Source organism: Oncorhynchus mykiss, chromosome 10 (genome assembly GCF_057628025.1).
Source record: "Oncorhynchus mykiss isolate SJ-2025 chromosome 10, ASM5762802v1, whole genome shotgun sequence".
NCBI classification, from domain to species: domain Eukaryota; kingdom Metazoa; phylum Chordata; class Actinopteri; order Salmoniformes; family Salmonidae; genus Oncorhynchus; species Oncorhynchus mykiss.
Window position 1 is genome coordinate 3,029,617 of NC_143031.1, and position 18,355 is coordinate 3,047,971.

General features: G+C 41.6%; 1 protein-coding gene across 1 annotated transcript in view; it reads right to left on the reverse strand.

Annotated features, from left to right (window-relative positions):
* LOC110534824 (B-cell receptor CD22) overlaps nucleotides 1-15,039 on the reverse strand; it is a 40,575-nt gene extending 25,536 nt beyond the window's left edge. Inside the window, exons 1-3 of the mRNA XM_090188765.1 lie at nucleotides 14,507-15,039; nucleotides 14,200-14,247; nucleotides 12,119-12,160 (exon numbers count right to left, since the gene is read on the reverse strand). Coding sequence (XP_090044891.1) covers nucleotides 12,119-12,160; nucleotides 14,200-14,245 — 88 coding nt within the window. The 5' untranslated portion in view covers nucleotides 14,246-14,247; nucleotides 14,507-15,039. The remainder of the gene's footprint in view (nucleotides 1-12,118; nucleotides 12,161-14,199; nucleotides 14,248-14,506) is intronic.
* Nucleotides 15,040-18,355: the final 3,316 nt, after the last annotated feature.

The window sequence follows — 18,355 nt, forward strand, 5'->3', positions numbered from 1 at the left end:
AATTAAATTGAGACGCTGTGTCACTGGCCTACCCACAATACACCAGAATGTCACAAGGGAAATATACTCTTTTGGATATATATCTTTTTTTTTAAGTATTACAAATGGAAAGCTGAAATGTCTTGAGTCAATAATGATGCAAACCCTTTGTTATGGCAATCCCTACATAAGTTCAGTAGGGAAAATGTGCTTAACACTCCGTGTGCAAATTATAGTGTTCAACGTGATTTTTAAATGACTTCCCCATCTCTGCACCCCCCAACACATACAATTATCTGTAAGGTCCCTCAGCCGAGCAGTGAATTTCAAACAGAGATTCAACCACAAAGACCAGGGAGGTTTTCCAATGACTCGCAAAGAAGGGCACCTATTGGTAGATGGGTCAAAATTAGAAAAAAAACAGACATTGAATATCCCTTTGAGGAAACCGCTCAGGGATTTCACGATGAGATCAATGGTGACTTTAAAACAGTTAAAGAGTTTAATGGCTGTGACGGGAGAAAACTGAGGATGGATCAACAACATTATAGTTACTCCACAATACTAACCTAAATGACAGAGTGAAAAGAAGGAAGCCTGTACAGAATGGAAATCCCTGAGTGGTTTCCTTCCTCTCCTGCGACCGAGTTTGGACGGACGCCTGTATTTTTGTAGTGACTGTATTTATTGATACACCCTCCAAAGTGTAATTAATAATTTCACCATGCCCTAAGCGAGTGTGAGGTAGTCATAAAAAACCCATCTTATTTAACACTATTATTGCAAATGAAGGGAGTCCATGCAAATTGTTATGTGAAATGTTAAGCAAATATTTACCCTTGAAATTATTTAGGCTTGCCATAACAAAAGGGTTGAATACTTAATAACTAAATTTTAACTTTCAATTATTTATTAATCTATCAAAATGTATAAAACCATCATTCCACTCTGACATTATTGAGCTACTAGGTGTAGGCATGTGCCAAATCATCTACAAATAATCCACATTCAGACTATAACACAACCAAAATGTGTAAAGAAAAAACAATCAAGGGGTGTGAATACTTTCTGAATGCACTATGGGGGGGGGTGCTCAACCTTCACTTCATCACTTAACATTATGCAACACTTCCAGTAACAGCTGGCACAACTACAACATATTTTAGACCACGCACCCCAAATATGCTAATAAGCCCCAACACTTCAAGTAACAGCTGGGACAAATACAACATATTTTAAACCATGCCCCCAAATATGCTAATAAGCCCCAACACTTCCAGTAACAGCTGGCACAAATACAACATATTTTAGACCATGCCCCCAAATATGCTAATAAGCCCCAACACTTCCAGTAACAGCTGGCACAAATACAACATATTTTAGACCATGCCCCCCAAATATGCTAATAAGTCCCAACACTTCCAGTAACAGCTGGCACAAATACAACATATTTTAGACCATGCCCCCAAATATGCTAATAAGCCCCAACACTTCCAGTAACAGCTGGCACAAATACAACATATTTTAGACCACGCCCCCAAATATGCTAATAAGCCCCAACACTTCCAGTAACAGCTGGCACAAATACAACATATTTTAGACCAAGCCCCCAAATATGCTAATAAGCCCCAACACTTCCAGTAACAGCTGGCACAAATACAACATATTTTAAACCATGCCCCCAAATATGCTAATAAGCCCCAACACTTCCAGTAACAGCTGGCACAAATACAACCTATTTTAGACCATGCCCCCAAATATGCGAATAAGCCTCAACACTTCCAGTAACAGCTGGCACAAATACAACATATTTTAGACCATGCCCCCAAATATGCTAATTAGCCCCAACACCTCCAGTAACAGCTGGCACAAATACAACATATTTTAGACCAAGCCCCCAAATATGCTAATAAGCCCCAACACTTCCAGTAACAGCTGGCACAAATACAACATATTTTAGACCATGCCCCAAAATATGCTAATAAGCCCCAACACTTCAAGTAACAGCTGGCACAAATACAACATATTTTAGACCATGCCCCCAAATATGCTAATAAGCTCCAACACTTCCAGTAACAGCTGGCACAAATACAACATATTTTAGACCATGCCCCCAAATATGCTAATAAGCTCCAACACTTCCAGTAACAGCTGGCACAAATACAACATATTCTAGACCATGCCCCCAAATTGCTAATAATCCCCAACACTTCCAGTAACAGCTGGCACAAATACAAATATTTTAGACCATGCCCCCAAATATGCTAATTAGCCCCAACACCTCCAGTAACAGCTGGCACAAATACAACATATTTTAGACCATGCCCCCAAATATGCTAATAAGCCCCAACACTTCCAGTAACAGCTGGCACAAATACAACATATTTTAGACCATGCCCCAAAATATGCTAATAAGCCCCAACACTTCAAGTAACAGCTGGCACAAATACAACATATTTTAGACCATGCCCCCAAATATGCTAATAAGCTCCAACACTTCCAGTAACAGCTGGCACAAATACAACATATTTTAGACCATGCCCCCAAATATGCTAATAATCCCCAACACTTCCAGTAACAGCTGGCACAAATACAACATATTTTAGACCACGCCCCCAAATATGCTAATAAGCCCCAACACTTCCAGTAACAGCTGGCACAAATACAACATATTTTAGACCAAGCCCCCAAATATGCTAATAAGCCCCAACACTTACAGTAACAGCTGGCACAAATACAACATATTTTAAACCATGCCCCCAAATATGCTAATAAGCCCCAACACTTCCAGTAACAGCTGGCACAAATACAACATATTTTAGACCAAGCCCCCAAATATGCTAATAAGCCCCAACACTTCCAGTAACAGCTGGCACAAATACAACATATTTTAGACCATGCCCCAAAATATGCTAATAAGCCCCAACACTTCCAGTAACAGCTGGCACAAATACAACATATTTTAGACCATGCCCCCAAATATGCTAATAAGCTCCAACACTTCCAGTAACAGCTGGCACAAATACAACATATTTTAGACCATGCCCCCAAATATGCTAATAATCCCCAACACTTCCAGTAACAGCTGGCACAAATACAACATATTTTAGACCATGCCCCCAAATATGCTAATAAGCTCCAACACTTCCAGTAACAGCTGGCACAAATACAACATATTCTAGACCATGCCCCCAAATTGCTAATAATCCCCAACACTTCCAGTAACAGCTGGCACAAATACAACATATTTTAGACCATGCCCCCAAATATGCTAATTAGCCCCAACACCTCCAGTAACAGCTGGCACAAATACAACATATTTTAGACCATGCCCCCAAATATGCTAATAAGCCCCAACACTTCCAGTAACAGCTGGCACAAATACAACATATTTTAGACCATGCCCCAAAATATGCTAATAAGCCCCAACACTTCAAGTAACAGCTGGCACAAATACAACATATTTTAGACCATGCCCCCAAATATGCTAATAAGCTCCAACACTTCCAGTAACAGCTGGCACAAATACAACATATTTTAGACCATGCCCCCAAATATGCTAATAATCCCCAACACTTCCAGTAACAGCTGACACAAATACAACATATTTTAGACCACGTCCCAAAATATGCTAATAAGCCCCAACACTTCCAGTAACAGCTGGCACAAATACAACATATTTTAGACCAAGCCCCCAAATATGCTAATAAGCCCCAACACTTACAGTAACAGCTGGCACAAATACAACATATTTTAAACCACGCCCCCAAATATGCTAATAAGCCCCAACACTTCCAGTAACAGCTGGCACAAATACAACATATTTTAAACCATGCCCCCAAATATGCTAATAAGCCCCAACACTTCCAGTAACAGCTGGCACAAATACAACATATTTTAAACCATGCCCCCAAATATGCTAATAAGCCCCAACACTTCCAGTAACAGCTGGCACAAATACAACATATTTTAGACCAAGCCCCCAAATATGCTAATAAGCCCCAACACTTCCAGTAACAGCTGGCACAAATACAACATATTTTAAACCATGCCCCCAAATATGCTAATAAGCCCCAACACTTCCAGTAACAGCTGGCACAAATACAACATATTTTAGACCAAGCCCCCAAATATGCTAATAAGCCCCAACACTTCCAGTAACAGCTGGCACAAATACAACATATTTTAGACCAAGCCCCCAAATATGCTAATAAGCCCCAACACTTCCAGTAACAGCTGGCACAAATACAACATATTTTAGACCATGCCCCCAAATATGCTAATAATCCCTCCGCCAGCACATTGCCCCACCCACATTTCAAGGTTCAGAAATGATTGTTCCTTACATTGAATATATTGGGTAGAAAATGTCCCGTTATACTACATCTTTACCCATAAAGGCACTGACCATTAGCATGCGAGTTACCTAACAACCATAAATGCATCTAAAGTATCATATATGTACGGAGCATTCAGAACGTAGTCAGACCCCTTCCATTCTTTTCAACATTTTGCTACGTTACAGCCTTATTTTAAAATGTATTAAAACATTTCATTTTTTTTCTCATCAATCTACACACATTACCCTATATAAAAAAAACAGGTTTTTATACATTTTTGAAATATCACATTTACATTAGTATTCAGACCCTCTACGCACGCTGCAACCACCATGCTTCACCGTAGGGATGGTGCAAGGTTTCCTCCAGATGTGATGCTGCCACCACCATGCTTCACCGTAGGGATGGTGCAAGGTTTCCTCCAGATGTGATGCTGCCACCACCATGCTTCACCGTAGGGATGGTTCAAGGTTTCCTCCAGATGTGATGCTGCCCCCACCATGCTTCACCGTAGGGATGGTTCAAGGTTTCCTCCAGATGTGATGCTGCCACCACCATGCTTCACCGTATGGATGGTGCAAGGTTTCCTCCAGACGTGATGCTGCTGCCACCACCATGCTTCACCGTAGGGATCGTGCCCGGCTCAGTTTGGCCGGGCGGCCAGCTCTAGGAAGAGTCGGTTCCAAACTTCTTCCATTTAAGAATGATGGAAGCTACTGTGTTCTTTGGGACCTTCAATGCTGCCAGAATTGTTTGTTACCCTCTCTCAGACCTGTCCTGCGACACAATCGTGTCTCGGAGCTCTACGGACAATTCCTTCAACCTCATGGCTTGTTTTTTGCTCTGAGATGCACTGTCAACTGTGGGACCTTATATAGACAGGTGTGTGCCTTTCCAAATCATGTCCAATCAATTGAATTTACCACAGGTGGACTCCAATCAAGTTGTTTAAACATCTCAAGGATGATCAATGGAAACAGGATGCACTTGAGCTGAATTTCGAGCCTCATAGCAAAGGGTCTGAATACTTAAGTAAATAAGGTATTTCTGTTTTTAATTTTAAACAGCCTGTTTTTGCTTAGTCATTATGGGTTATTAGATGGGGGGGGGGGGGGGGGGGGAAACATTATAATTTCATCCATTTTAGAATAAGGCTGTAACGTAACAAAATGTGGATAAAGTCAAAGGGTCTGAATACTTTCCGAATACACTGTATAACTATCCAACCTGTTATTGGTTCTACATGGAACCAGAGGTTTCTTCATGAGAGGATTATAAACAAAAAAAAGGGTTGTACGTGGAACTCAAAAAGGTTCCCCCATAGGGACAAATGACAGAATGTCTATTGTTTTTAATCTTTTAACGATCTTTCTCAATCGTCATCATACCCGCAGAGCCGGTGGTGTAGCGGGAAATTCAGTTCACTGGCAACAAAGAGGTTGTGAGTTCAAAGTCCCAGTGAGATTGACTCCCAAGTAATCAGAATACAGTAAGTAATCAGAATACAGTAAGTAATCAGAATACAGGAAGTAATCAGAATACAGTAAGTAATCAGAATAGAGCAGCATACTGTCCTTAACAGTAATAATTCCTTAAAAATGCAGCAATGTTTTGTATATTTATCATATTTCCACTGCAATCAGTAACTGTGATTTTTTTTCTTACAGTGTAATGAAGAACCCTCTGGTTCTATCAGTGTAATGAAGAACCCTCTGGTTCTATCAGTGTAATGAAGAACCCTCTGGTTCTATCAGTGGAAACCTCTGGATCTATCAGTGTAATGAAGAACCCTCTGGATCTATCAGTGTAATGAAGAACCCTCTGGATCTATCAGTGTAATGAAGAACCCTCTGGTTCTATCAGTGTAATGAAGAACCCTCTGGTTCTATCAGTGGAACCCTCTGTATCTATCAGTGTAATGAAGAACCCTCTGGATCTATCAGTGCAATGAAGAACCCTCTGTATCTATCAGTGTAATGAAGAACCCTCTGGTTCTATCAGTGTAATGAAGAACCCTCTGGATCTATCAGTGTAATGAAGAACCCTCTGGATCTATCAGTGTAATGAAGAACCATCTGGTTCTATCAGTGTAATGAAGAACCCTCTGGATCTATCAGTGTAATGAAGAACTCTCTGGTTCTATCAGTGTAATGAAGAACCCTCTGGATCTATCAGTGTAATGAAGAACCCTCTGGATCTATCAGGGGAACCCTCAGGTTCTATCAGTGCAATGAAGAACCATCTGGATCTATCAGTGTAATAAAGAACCCTCTTGTTCTATCAGTGTAATGAAGAACCCTCTGGTTCTATCAGTGTAATGAAGAACCCTCTGGATCTATCAGTGTAATGAAGAACTCTCTGGTTCTATCAGTGTAATGAAGTACCCTCTGGATCTATCAGTGTAATGAAGAACTCTCTGGATCTATCAGTGTAATGAAGAACCCTCTGGATCTATCAGTGTAATGAAGGACCCTCTGGTTCTATCAGTGTAATGAAGAACCCTCTGGATCTATCAGTGTAATGAAGAACCCTCTGGTTCTATCAGTGTAATGAAGAACCCTCTGGATCTATCAGTGTAATGAAGAACCCTCTGGATCTATCAGGGGAACCCTCAGGTTCTATCAGTGTAATGAAGAACCATCTGGATCTATCAGTGTAATAAAGAACCCTTTGGTTCTATCAGTGGAATGAAGAACCCTCTGGATCTATTAGTGGAATGAAGAACCCTCTGGATCTATCAGGGGAACCCTCTGGTTCTATCAGTGGAACCCTCTGGTTCTATCAGTGTAATGAAGAACCCTCTGGGTCTATCAGTGTAATGAAGAACTCTCTGGTTCTATCAGTGTAATGAAGAACCCTCTGGATCTATCAGTGTAATGAAGAACCCTCTGGATCTATCAGTGTAATGAAGTACCCTCTGGTTCTATCAGTGTAATGAAGAACCCTCTGGATCTATCAGTGTAATGAAGAACCCTCTGGATCTGTCAGTGTAATGAAGAACCCTCTGGATCTATCAGGGGAACCCTCAGGTTATATCAGTGTAATGAAGAACCATCTGGATCTATCAGTGTAATAAAGAACCCTTTGGTTCTACTAGTGGAATGAAGAACCATCTGGATCTATCAGTGGAATGAAGAACCCTCTGGATCTATCAGGGGAACCCTCTGGTTCTATCAGTGGAACCCTCTGGTTCTATCAGCGTAATGAAGAACCCTCTGGATCTATCAGTGTAATGAAGAACCCTCTGGATCTATCAGTGTAATGAAGAACCCTCTGGTTCTATCAGTGTAATGAAGTACCCTCTGGATCTATCAGTGGAACAATATGGTTCTATCAGTGTAATGAAGAACCCTCTGGTTATATCAGTGTAATGGAGAACCCTCTGGTTCTATCAGTGTAATGAAGAACCCTCTTTTTCTATCAGTGGAACCCAACGGTTCTATCAGTGTAATGAAGAACCCTATGGTTCTATCAGTGTAATGAAGAACCCTCTGGTTCTATCAGTGTAATGAAGAACCCTCTGGATCTATCAGTGTAATGAAGAACCCTCTGGATCTGTCAGTGTAATGAAGAACCCTCTGGATCTATCAGGGGAACCCTCAGGTTATATCAGTGTAATGAAGAACCATCTGGATCTATCAGTGTAATAAAGAACCCTCTGGTTCTATCAGTGGAATGAAGAACCCTCTGGATCTATCAGTGGAATGAAGAACCCTCTGGATCTATCAGGGGAACCCTCTGGTTCTATCAGTGGAACCCTCTGGTTCTATCAGTGTAATGAAGAACCCTCTGGATCTATCAGTGTAATGAAGAACCCTCTGGTTCTATCAGTGTAATGAAGAACCCTCTGGATCTATCAGTGTAATGAAGAACCCTCTGGTTCTATCAGTGTAATGAAGAACCCTCTGGATCTATCAGTGTAATGAAGAACCCTCTGGATCTATCAGGGGAACCCTCAGGTTCTATCAGTGCAATGAAGAACCATCTGGATCTATCAGTGTAATAAAGAACCCTCTGGTTCTATCAGTGTAATGAAGAACCCTTTGGTTCTATCAGTGTAATGAAGAACCCTCTGGATCTATCAGTGTAATGAAGAACTCTCTGGTTCTATCAGTGTAATGAAGTACCCTCTGGATCTATCAGTGTAATGAAGAACTCTCTGGATCTATCAGTGTAATGAAGAACCCTCTGGATCTATCAGTGTAATGAAGAACCCTCTGGTTCTATCAGTGTAATGAAGAACCCTCTGGATCTATCAGTGTAATGAAGAACCCTCTGGTTCTATCAGTGTAATGAAGAACCCTCTGGATCTATCAGTGTAATGAAGAACCCTCTGGATCTATCAGGGGAACCCTCAGGTTCTATCAGTGTAATGAAGAACCATCTGGATCTATCAGTGTAATAAAGAACCATTTGGTTCTATCAGTGGAATGAAGAACCCTCTGGATCTATTAGTGGAATGAAGAACCCTCTGGATCTATCAGGGGAACCCTCTGGTTCTATCAGTGGAACCCTCTGGATCTATCAGTGTAATGAAGAACCCTCTGGATCTATCAGTGTAATGAAGAACCCTCTGGTTCTATCAGTGTAATGAAGAACCCTCTGGGTCTATCAGTGTAATGAAGAACTCTCTGGTTCTATCAGTGTAATGAAGAACCCTCTGGATCTATCATTGTAATGAAGAACCCTCTGGATCTATCAGTGTAATGAAGTACCCTCTTGTTCTATCAGTGTAATGAAGAACCCTCTGGATCTATCAGTGTAATGAAGAACCCTCTGGATCTGTCAGTGTAATGAAGAACCCTCTGGATCTATCAGGGGAACCCTCAGGTTATATCAGTGTAATGAAGAACCATCTGGATCTATCAGTGTAATAAAGAACCCTCTGGTTCTATCAGTGGAATGAAGAACCCTCTGGATCTATCAGTGGAATGAAGAACCCTCTGGATCTATCAGGGGAACCCAATGGTTCTATCAGTGGAACCCTCTGGTTCTATCAGTGTAATGAAGAACCCTCTGGATCTATCAGTGTAATGAAGAACCCTCTGGATCTATCAGTGTAATGAAGAACCCTCTGGTTCTATCAGTGTAATGAAGAACCCTCTGGATCTATCAGTGTAATGAAGAACCCTCTGGTTCTATCAGTGTAATGAAGAACCCTCTGGATCTATCAGTGTAATGAAGAACCCTCTGGATCTATCAGGGGAACCCTCAGGTTCTATCAGTGCAAAGAAGAACCATCTGGATCTATCAGTGTAATAAAGAACCCTCTGGTTATATCAGTGTAATGAAGAAACCTCTGGTTCTATCAGTGTAATGAAGAACCCTCTGGATCTATCAGTGTAATGAAGAACTATCTGGTTCTATCAGTGTAATGAAGTACCCTCTGGATCTATCAGTGTAATGAATAACTCTCTGGATCTATCAGTGTAATGAAGAACCCTCTGGATCTATCAGTGTAATGAAGAACCCTCTGGTTCTATCAGTGTAATGAAGAACCCTCTGGATCTATCAGTGTAATGAAGAACCCTCTGGTTCTATCAGTGTAATGAAGAACCCTCTGGATCTATCAGTGTAATGAAGAACCCTCTGGATCTATCAGGGGAACCCTCAGGTTCTATCAGTGTAATGAAGAACCATCTGGATCTATCAGTGTAATAAAGAACCCTTTGGTTCTATCAGTGGAATGAAGAACCCTCTGGATCTATTAGTGGAATGAAGAACCCTCTGGATCTATCAGGGGAACCCTCTGGTTCTATCAGTGGAACCCTCTGGTTCTATCAGTGTAATGAAGAACCCTCTGGATCTATCAGTGTAATGAAGAACCCTCTGGGTCTATCAGTGTAATGAAGAACTCCCTGGTTCTATCAGTGTAATGAAGAACCCTCTGGATCTATCAGTGTAATGAAGAACCCTCTGGATCTATCAGTGTAATGAAGTACCCTCTGGTTCTATCAGTGTAATGAAGAACCCTCTGGATCTATCAGTGTAATGAAGAACCCTCTGGATCTGTCAGTGTAATGAAGAACCCTCTGGATCTATCAGGGGAACCCTCAGGTTATATCAGTGTAATGAAGAACCATCTGGATCTATCAGTGTAATAAAGAACCCTTTGGTTCTACTAGTGGAATGAAGAACCATCTGGATCTATCAGTGGAATGAAGAACCCTCTGGATCTATCAGGGGAACCCTCTGGTTCTATCAGTGGAACCCTCTGGTTCTATCAGTGTAATGAAGAACCCTCTGGATCTATCAGTGTAATGAAGAACCCTCTGGATCTATCAGTGTAATGAAGAACCCTCTGGTTCTATCAGTGTAATGAAGTACCCTCTGGATCTATCAGTGGAACAATATGGTTCTATCAGTGTAATGAAGAACCCTCTGGTTATATCAGTGTAATGGAGAACCCTCTGGTTCTATCAGTGTAATGAAGAACCCTCTTTTTCTATCAGTGGAACCCAACGGTTCTATCAGTGTAATGAAGAACCCTATGGTTCTATCAGTGTAATGAAGAACCCTCTGGATCTATCAGTGTAATGAAGAACCCTCTGGATCTATCAGTGTAATGAAGAACCCTCTGGTTCTATCAGTGTAATGAAGTACCCTCTGGATCTATCAGTGGAACAATATGGTTCTATCAGTGTAATGAAGAACTCTCTGGTTCTATCAGTGTAATGGAGAACCCTCTGGTTCTATCAGTGTAATGAAGAACCCTCTGTTTCTATCAGTGGAACCCAACGGTTCTATCAGTGTAATGAAGAACCCTATGGTTCTATCAGTGTAATGAAGAACCCTCTGGATCTATCAGTGTAATGAAGAACCCTCTGGATCTATCAGTGTAATGAAGAACCCTCTGGTTCTATCAGTGTAATGAAGTACCCTCTGGATCTATCAGTGGAACAATATGGTTCTATCAGTGTAATGAAGAACTCTCTGGTTCTATCAGTGTAATGGAGAACCCTCTGGTTCTATCAGTGTAATGAAGAACCCTCTGTTTCTATCAGTGGAACCCTATGGTTCTATCAGTGGAACCCTCTGGATCTATCAGTGTAATGAAGAACCCTCTGGATCTATCAGTGGAACCCTATGGTTCTATCAGTGTAATGAAGAACCCTCTGGTTATATCAGTGTAATGATGAACCCTCTGGTTCTATCAGTGTAATGAAGAAGCCTCTGGTTCTATCAGTCTAATGAAGAACCCTCTGGTTCTATCAGTGTAATGAAGTACCCTCTGGATCTATCAGTGGAACAATATGGTTCTATCAGTGTAATGAAGAACTCTCTGGTTCTATCAGTGTAATGGAGAACCCTCTGGTTCTATCAGTGTAATGAAGAACCCTCTGTTTCTATCAGTGGAACCCTATGGTTCTATCAGTGGAACCCTCTGGATCTATCAGTGTAATGAAGAACCCTCTGGATCTATCAGTGGAACCCTATGGTTCTATCAGTGTAATGAAGAACCCTCTGGTTATATCAGTGTAATGATGAACCCTCTGGTTCTATCAGTGTAATGAAGAAGCCTCTGGTTCTATCAGTCTAATGAAGAACTCTCTGGTTCTATCAGTCTAATGAAGAACCCTCTGGATCTATCAGTGGAACCCTATGGTTCTATCAGTGTAATGAAGAACCCTCTGGTTATATCAGTGTAATGAAGAACCCTCTGGTTCTATCAGTGTAATGAAGAAGCCTCTGGTTCTATCAGTCTAATGAAGAACCCTCATAAATCTAGTCTTTAGCCACACCCCACCAGTGAAGTAGTTCTGACCCACTGTTTGGAATACACTGATCTGAATACTCACTAGTGCAGACCGTTCCTTCCACCCCACCTTGACACAGGGTACCTGAAACACACAGCAGTTCACTATCAGGACCGGACAGCAGGGTTTGGGGTCAATTCCATTTCTATTTGACCCCAACCCCGCTGGATAGATGGCTTGGACAACAAACTACTAAGTTAGTAAAAAGATTAACAGTTTATAATTATTAAACCTTTTCCCAATTGATTAACCATTAACCATTGACCATTAACCATTACAATTGACATAATCTGAGGCCGTATTTATAAATAAATGCTCATCTAGGATTAGGTTCCTCCTGTTAATGTTAATGTAATCTTGATTTATTTATTCTGATCTTAAAGGCTAAACTGATCCTAGATCAGCAGTCCTACTCCGAATCGCTTCATGAATATGGCCCCTGAAATGTCCTGGACCTGCCCACTGCTCTTAGTGATCTGACAGGATGTTTTCATTTCAAGCTAAATTCCAAGAAATTGGTTACGTTGTGACTGGGAGGAAACAGGCAAAACAGCAGTTTTTCTGGAACTGAGTTAGTGATCTCTGTTCCCAGGGCTGGGTTCAACAGGACTGAGTTAGTGGTCTCTGTTCCCAGGGCTGGGTTCAACAGGACTGAGTTAGTGGTCTCTGTTCCCAGGGCTGGGTTCAACAGGACTGAGTTAGTGGTCTCTGTTCCCAGGGCTGGGTTCAACAGGACTGAGTTAGTGGTCTCTGTTCCCAGGGCTGGGTTCAACAGGACTGAGTTAGTGGTCTCTGTTCCCAGGGCTGGGTTCAACAGGACTGAGTTAGTGGTCTCTGTTCCCAGGGCTGGGTTCAACAGGACTGAGTTAGTGGTCTCTGTTCCCAGGGCTGGGTTCAACAGGACTGAGTTAGTGGTCTCTGTTCCCAGGGCTGGGTTCAACAGAACTGTTCCCAGGGCTGGGTTCAACAGAACTGAGTTAGTGGTCTCTGTTCCCAGGGCTGGGTTCAACAGGACTGAGTTAGTGGTCTCTGTTCCCAGGGCTGGGTTCAACAGAACTGTTCCCAGGGCTGGGTTCAACAGGACTGAGTTAGTGGTCTCTGTTCCCAGGGCTGGGTTCAACAGGACTGAGTTAGTGGTCTCTGTTCCCAGGGCTGGGTTCAACAGAACTGTTCCCAGGGCTGGGTTCAACAGAACTGAGTTAGTGGTCTCTGTTCCCAGGGCTGGGTTCAACAGGACTGAGTTAGTGGTCTCTGTTCCCAGGGCTGGGTTCAACAGAACTGTTCCCAGGGCTGGGTTCAACAGGACTGAGTTAGTGGTCTCTGTTCCCAGTGCTGGGTTCAACAGAACTGAGTTAGTGGTCTCTGTTCCCAGGGCTGGGTTCAACAGAACTGAGTTAGTGGTCTCTGTTCCCAGGGCTGGGTTCAACAGAACTGAGTTAGTGGTCTCTGTTCCCAGGGCTGGGTTCAACAGAACTGAGTTAGTGGTCTCTGTTCCCAGGGCTGGGTTCAACAGAACTGTTCCCAGGGCTGGGTTCAACAGGACTGAGTTAGTGGTCTCTGTTCCCAGGGCTAGGTTCAACAGAACTGAGTTAGTGGTCTCTGTTCCCAGGGCTGGGTTGAACAGAACTGAGTTAGTGGTCTCTGTTCCCAGGGCTGGGTTCAACAGGACTGAGTTAGTGGTCTCTGTTCCCAGGGCTGGGTTCAACAGAACTGAGTTAGTGGTCTCTGTTCCCAGGGCTAGGTTCAACAGAACTGAGTTAGTGGTCTCTGTTCCCAGGGCTGGGTTCAACAGGACTGAGTTAGTGGTCTCTGTTCCCAGGGCTGGGTTCAACAGGACTGAGTTAGTGGTCTCTGTTCCCAGGGCTGGGTTCAACAGGACTGAGTTAGTGGTCTCTGTTCCCAGGGCTGGGTTCAACAGGACTGAGTTAGTGGTCTCTGTTCCCAGGGCTGGGCTCAACAACCCAATACAATACTGACACTGAAGGAATAAATATCACATCATAACCTACGTTTATTGACAAATTGATCATTTTTGAATTGCTCTAAAAATTGAAAAAAAATCTTCCTTCTCAAACTTGACCTGAACATATATTAGAAAGAAATGTAGCAAATTAAATAAAAACCTGTCAGCAGCCAGCCCAGAAAGATGAGTCTCTCTGCGCCTTTCATCTCTGCACGGGGTGAGAGAGAGACAGACACACACACACACACACACACACACAACGATATAATCAGCAGACACTCTCACTACATGACCATCATAAAGGCTCAGTTAGTCATCAATGTAAAACAAATAAATAATAATCGTCACATCAAAAAAAGTTTCAACTAAATAATATCATAAGTTCCTATAACATCCATACATGTTCAACCAGTCATTGTTGTTTTTGTCACACTGATTTACTGTAAATACACAATAAATCAACCTACCATGTAAAGTTTCCAACACCTAGAAATGTAAAAAATTGATTTAAAATTGAAAAAAACTGATTTAAAAACTCAACGATTTGTCCTAATGATAATTCCTCTGATGGAAATGGTGGTCCTTCTCATTCTTCACCCAGACACAGAGTGGTCCCGTCGTCAAGCACGAATACAGACAAAACTTACGTCATTAGTATCCATCAATAGCGTTCAAATAAATGGCTTGAGAGGAATAGGCCGAGGGCTACATCTGCTGGCTGTTCAATACAATTATATCAGCTACTAAAAACGGGGGAATTCCAAGCCGTGTTATGCGCACGTCAATGAAACGTAAATTCACTTTTGTTTTAATGCGCTTTTCTCTCTACCCGTATTCTGACCTGGAATTTAAGCATGATAATAGCAAACAAATCACCAAGGGCCCGAATCTGATTTAGGAAATTAAATTGCCTTAGTTGGGGGCATTTTAACGGGCTTTGCAGACATGGTTCCCTTTGCTCGCGCTGAATACATCTACCTCGCGCTGAATACATCTACCTACACCGCTGAAAACACTCCCACTTGCTGGCCAACAGAGTGTCTCATGGAGTTTTCATTCAATCGGGTTTTCAGTACATTTATCTTAACTATCCCTTTAAAGCTGCAATATGTAAGTTTTTTTTACAGTAGAGAGGCTATATACAGTAGAGAGGCTATATACAGTAGAGAGGCTATACACAGTAGAGAGGCTATATACAGTAGAGAGGCTATATACAGTAGAGAGGCTATATACAGTAGAGAGGCTATATACAGTAGAGAGGCTATATACAGTAGAGGCTATATACAGTAGAGAGGCTATATACAGTAGAGAGGATATATACAGTAGAGGCTATATACAGTAGAGAGGCTATATACAGTAGAGAGGCTATGTACAGGAGAGAGGTTATACACAGTAGAGAGGCTATATACAGTAGAGAAGCTATATACAGTAGAGAGGCTATATACAGTAGAGAGACTATATACAGTAGAGAGGCTATATACAGTAGAGAAGCTATATACAGTAGAGAGGCTATATACAGTAGAGAGGCTATATACAGTAGAGGCTATATACAGTAGAGAGGCTATATACAGTAGAGAGGCTATATACAGTAGAGAGGCTATATACAGTAGAGAAGCTATATACAGTAGAGAGGCTATATACAGTAGAGAGGCTATATACAGTAGAGGCTATATACAGTAGAGAGGCTATATACAGTAGAGAGGCTATATACAGGAGAGAGGTTATACACAGTAGAGAGGCTATATACAGTAGAGGGGCTATATACAGTAGAGAGGCTATACACAGTAGAGAGGCTATATACAGTAGACAGGCTATATACAGTAGAGAGGCTATATACAGTAGACAGGCTATATACAGTAGAGAGGCTATATACAGTAGAGAGGCTATATACAGTAGCAAGGCTATATACAGTAGAGAGGCTATATAAAGTAGAGAGGCTATATACAGTGGAGAGGCTATATACAGGAGAAAGGTTATACACAGTAGAGAGGCTATATACAGTAGAGAGACTATATACAGTAGAGAGGCTATAGACAGTAGAGAGGCTATATACAGTATAGAGGATATATACAGTAGAGAGGCTATACTCAGTAGAGAGGCTATATACAGTAGAGAGGCTATATACAGTAGAGAGGTTGTATACAGTAGAGAGGCTATATACAGTAGAGAGGCTATATACAGTAGACAGGCTATATACAGTAGAGAGGCTATATACAGTAGAGAGGCTATACACAGTAGAGAGGCTATTTACAGTAGAGAGGCTATATACAGTAGAGAGGATATATACAGTAGAGAGGCTATACACAGTAGAGAGGCTATATACAGTAGAGAGGCTATATACAGAAGAGAGGCTATATACAGTAGAGAGGCTATATACAGTAGAGAGGATATATACAGTAGAGAGGCTACATACAGTAGAGGGGCTATATACAGTATAGAGGCTATACACAGTAGAGAGGCTATTTACAGTAGAGAGGCTATATACAGTAGAGAGGCTATATACAGTAGAGGGGCTATATATAGTAGAGGGGCTATATACAGGAGATAGGCTATATACAGGAGAGAGGCTATATACAGTAGAGAGGCTATATACAGTAGAGAGGCTATATACAGGAGAGAGGCTATATACAGTAGAGAGGCTATAGACAGTAGAGAGGCTATATACAGTATAGAGGATATATACAGTAGAGAGGCTATATACAGTAGAGAGGCTATATACAGTAGAGAGGCTATATACAGTAGAGAGGCTATATACAGTAGAGAGGCTATATACAGTAGAGAGGATATATACAGTAGAGAGGCTATATACAGTAGACAGGCTATATACAGGAGAGAGGCTATATACAGTAGAGAGGCTATACACAGTAGAGAGGCTATATACAGTAGAGAGGCTATATACAGTAGAGAGGCTTATACAGTAGAGAGGCTATATACAGTAGAGGCTATATACAGTAGAGAGGTTATAGACAGTAGAGAGGCTATATACAGGAGAGAGGTTATACACAGTAGAGAGGCTATATACAGTAGAGGGGCTATATACAGTAGAGAGGCTATACACAGTAGAGAGGGTATATACAGTTGACAGGCTATATACAGTAGAGAGGCTATATACAGTAGACAGGCTATATACAGTAGAGGGGCTATATACAGTAGAGAGGCTATATACAGTAGTGAGGCTATATACAGTAGAGGGGCCATATACAGGAGAGAGGTTATACACAGTAGAGAGGCTATATACAGTAGAGAGGCTATATACAATAGAGAGGCTATAGACAGTAGAGAGGCTATATACAGTATAGAGGATATATACAGTAGAGAGGCTATACACAGTAGAGAGGCTATATACAGTAGAGAGGCTATATACAGTAGAGAGGTTATATACAGTAGAGAGGCTATATACAGTAGAGAGGCTATATACAGTAGACAGGCAATATACAGTAGAGAGACTATACACAGTAGAGGCTATATACAGTAGAGAGGTTATAGACAGTAGAGAGGCTATATACAGGAGAGAGGTTATACACAGTAGAGAGGCTATATACAGTAGAGGGGCTATATACAGTAGAGAGGCTATACACAGTAGAGAGGGTATATACAGTTGACAGGCTATATACAGTAGAGAGGCTATATACAGTAGACAGGCTATATACAGTAGAGGGGCTATATACAGTAGAGAGGCTATATACAGTAGTGAGGCTATATACAGTAGAGGGGCCATATACAGGAGAGAGGTTATACACAGTAGAGAGGCTATATACAGTAGAGAGGCTATATACAATAGAGAGGCTATAGACAGTAGAGAGGCTATATACAGTATAGAGGATATATACAGTAGAGAGGCTATACACAGTAGAGAGGCTATATACAGTAGAGAGGCTATATACAGTAGAGAGGTTATATACAGTAGAGAGGCTATATACAGTAGAGAGGCTATATACAGTAGACAGGCAATATACAGTAGAGAGGCTATACACAGTAGAGAGGCTATACACAGTAGAGAGGCTATATAAAGTAGAGAGGTTATATACAGTAGAGAGGCTATATACAGTAGAGAGGCTATATACAGTAGAGAGGCTATATACAGTAGAGAGGCTACATACAGTAGAGGGGCTATATACAGTATAGAGGCTATACACAGTAGAGAGGCTATATACAGTAGAGAGGCTATATACAGGAGAGAGGCTATATACAGTAGAGAGGCTATATACAGTAGAGAGGCTATATACAGGAGAGAGGCTATATACAGTAGAGAGGCTATATACAGGAGAGAGGCTATATACAGTAGAGAGGCTATATACAGTAGAGAGGCTATACAC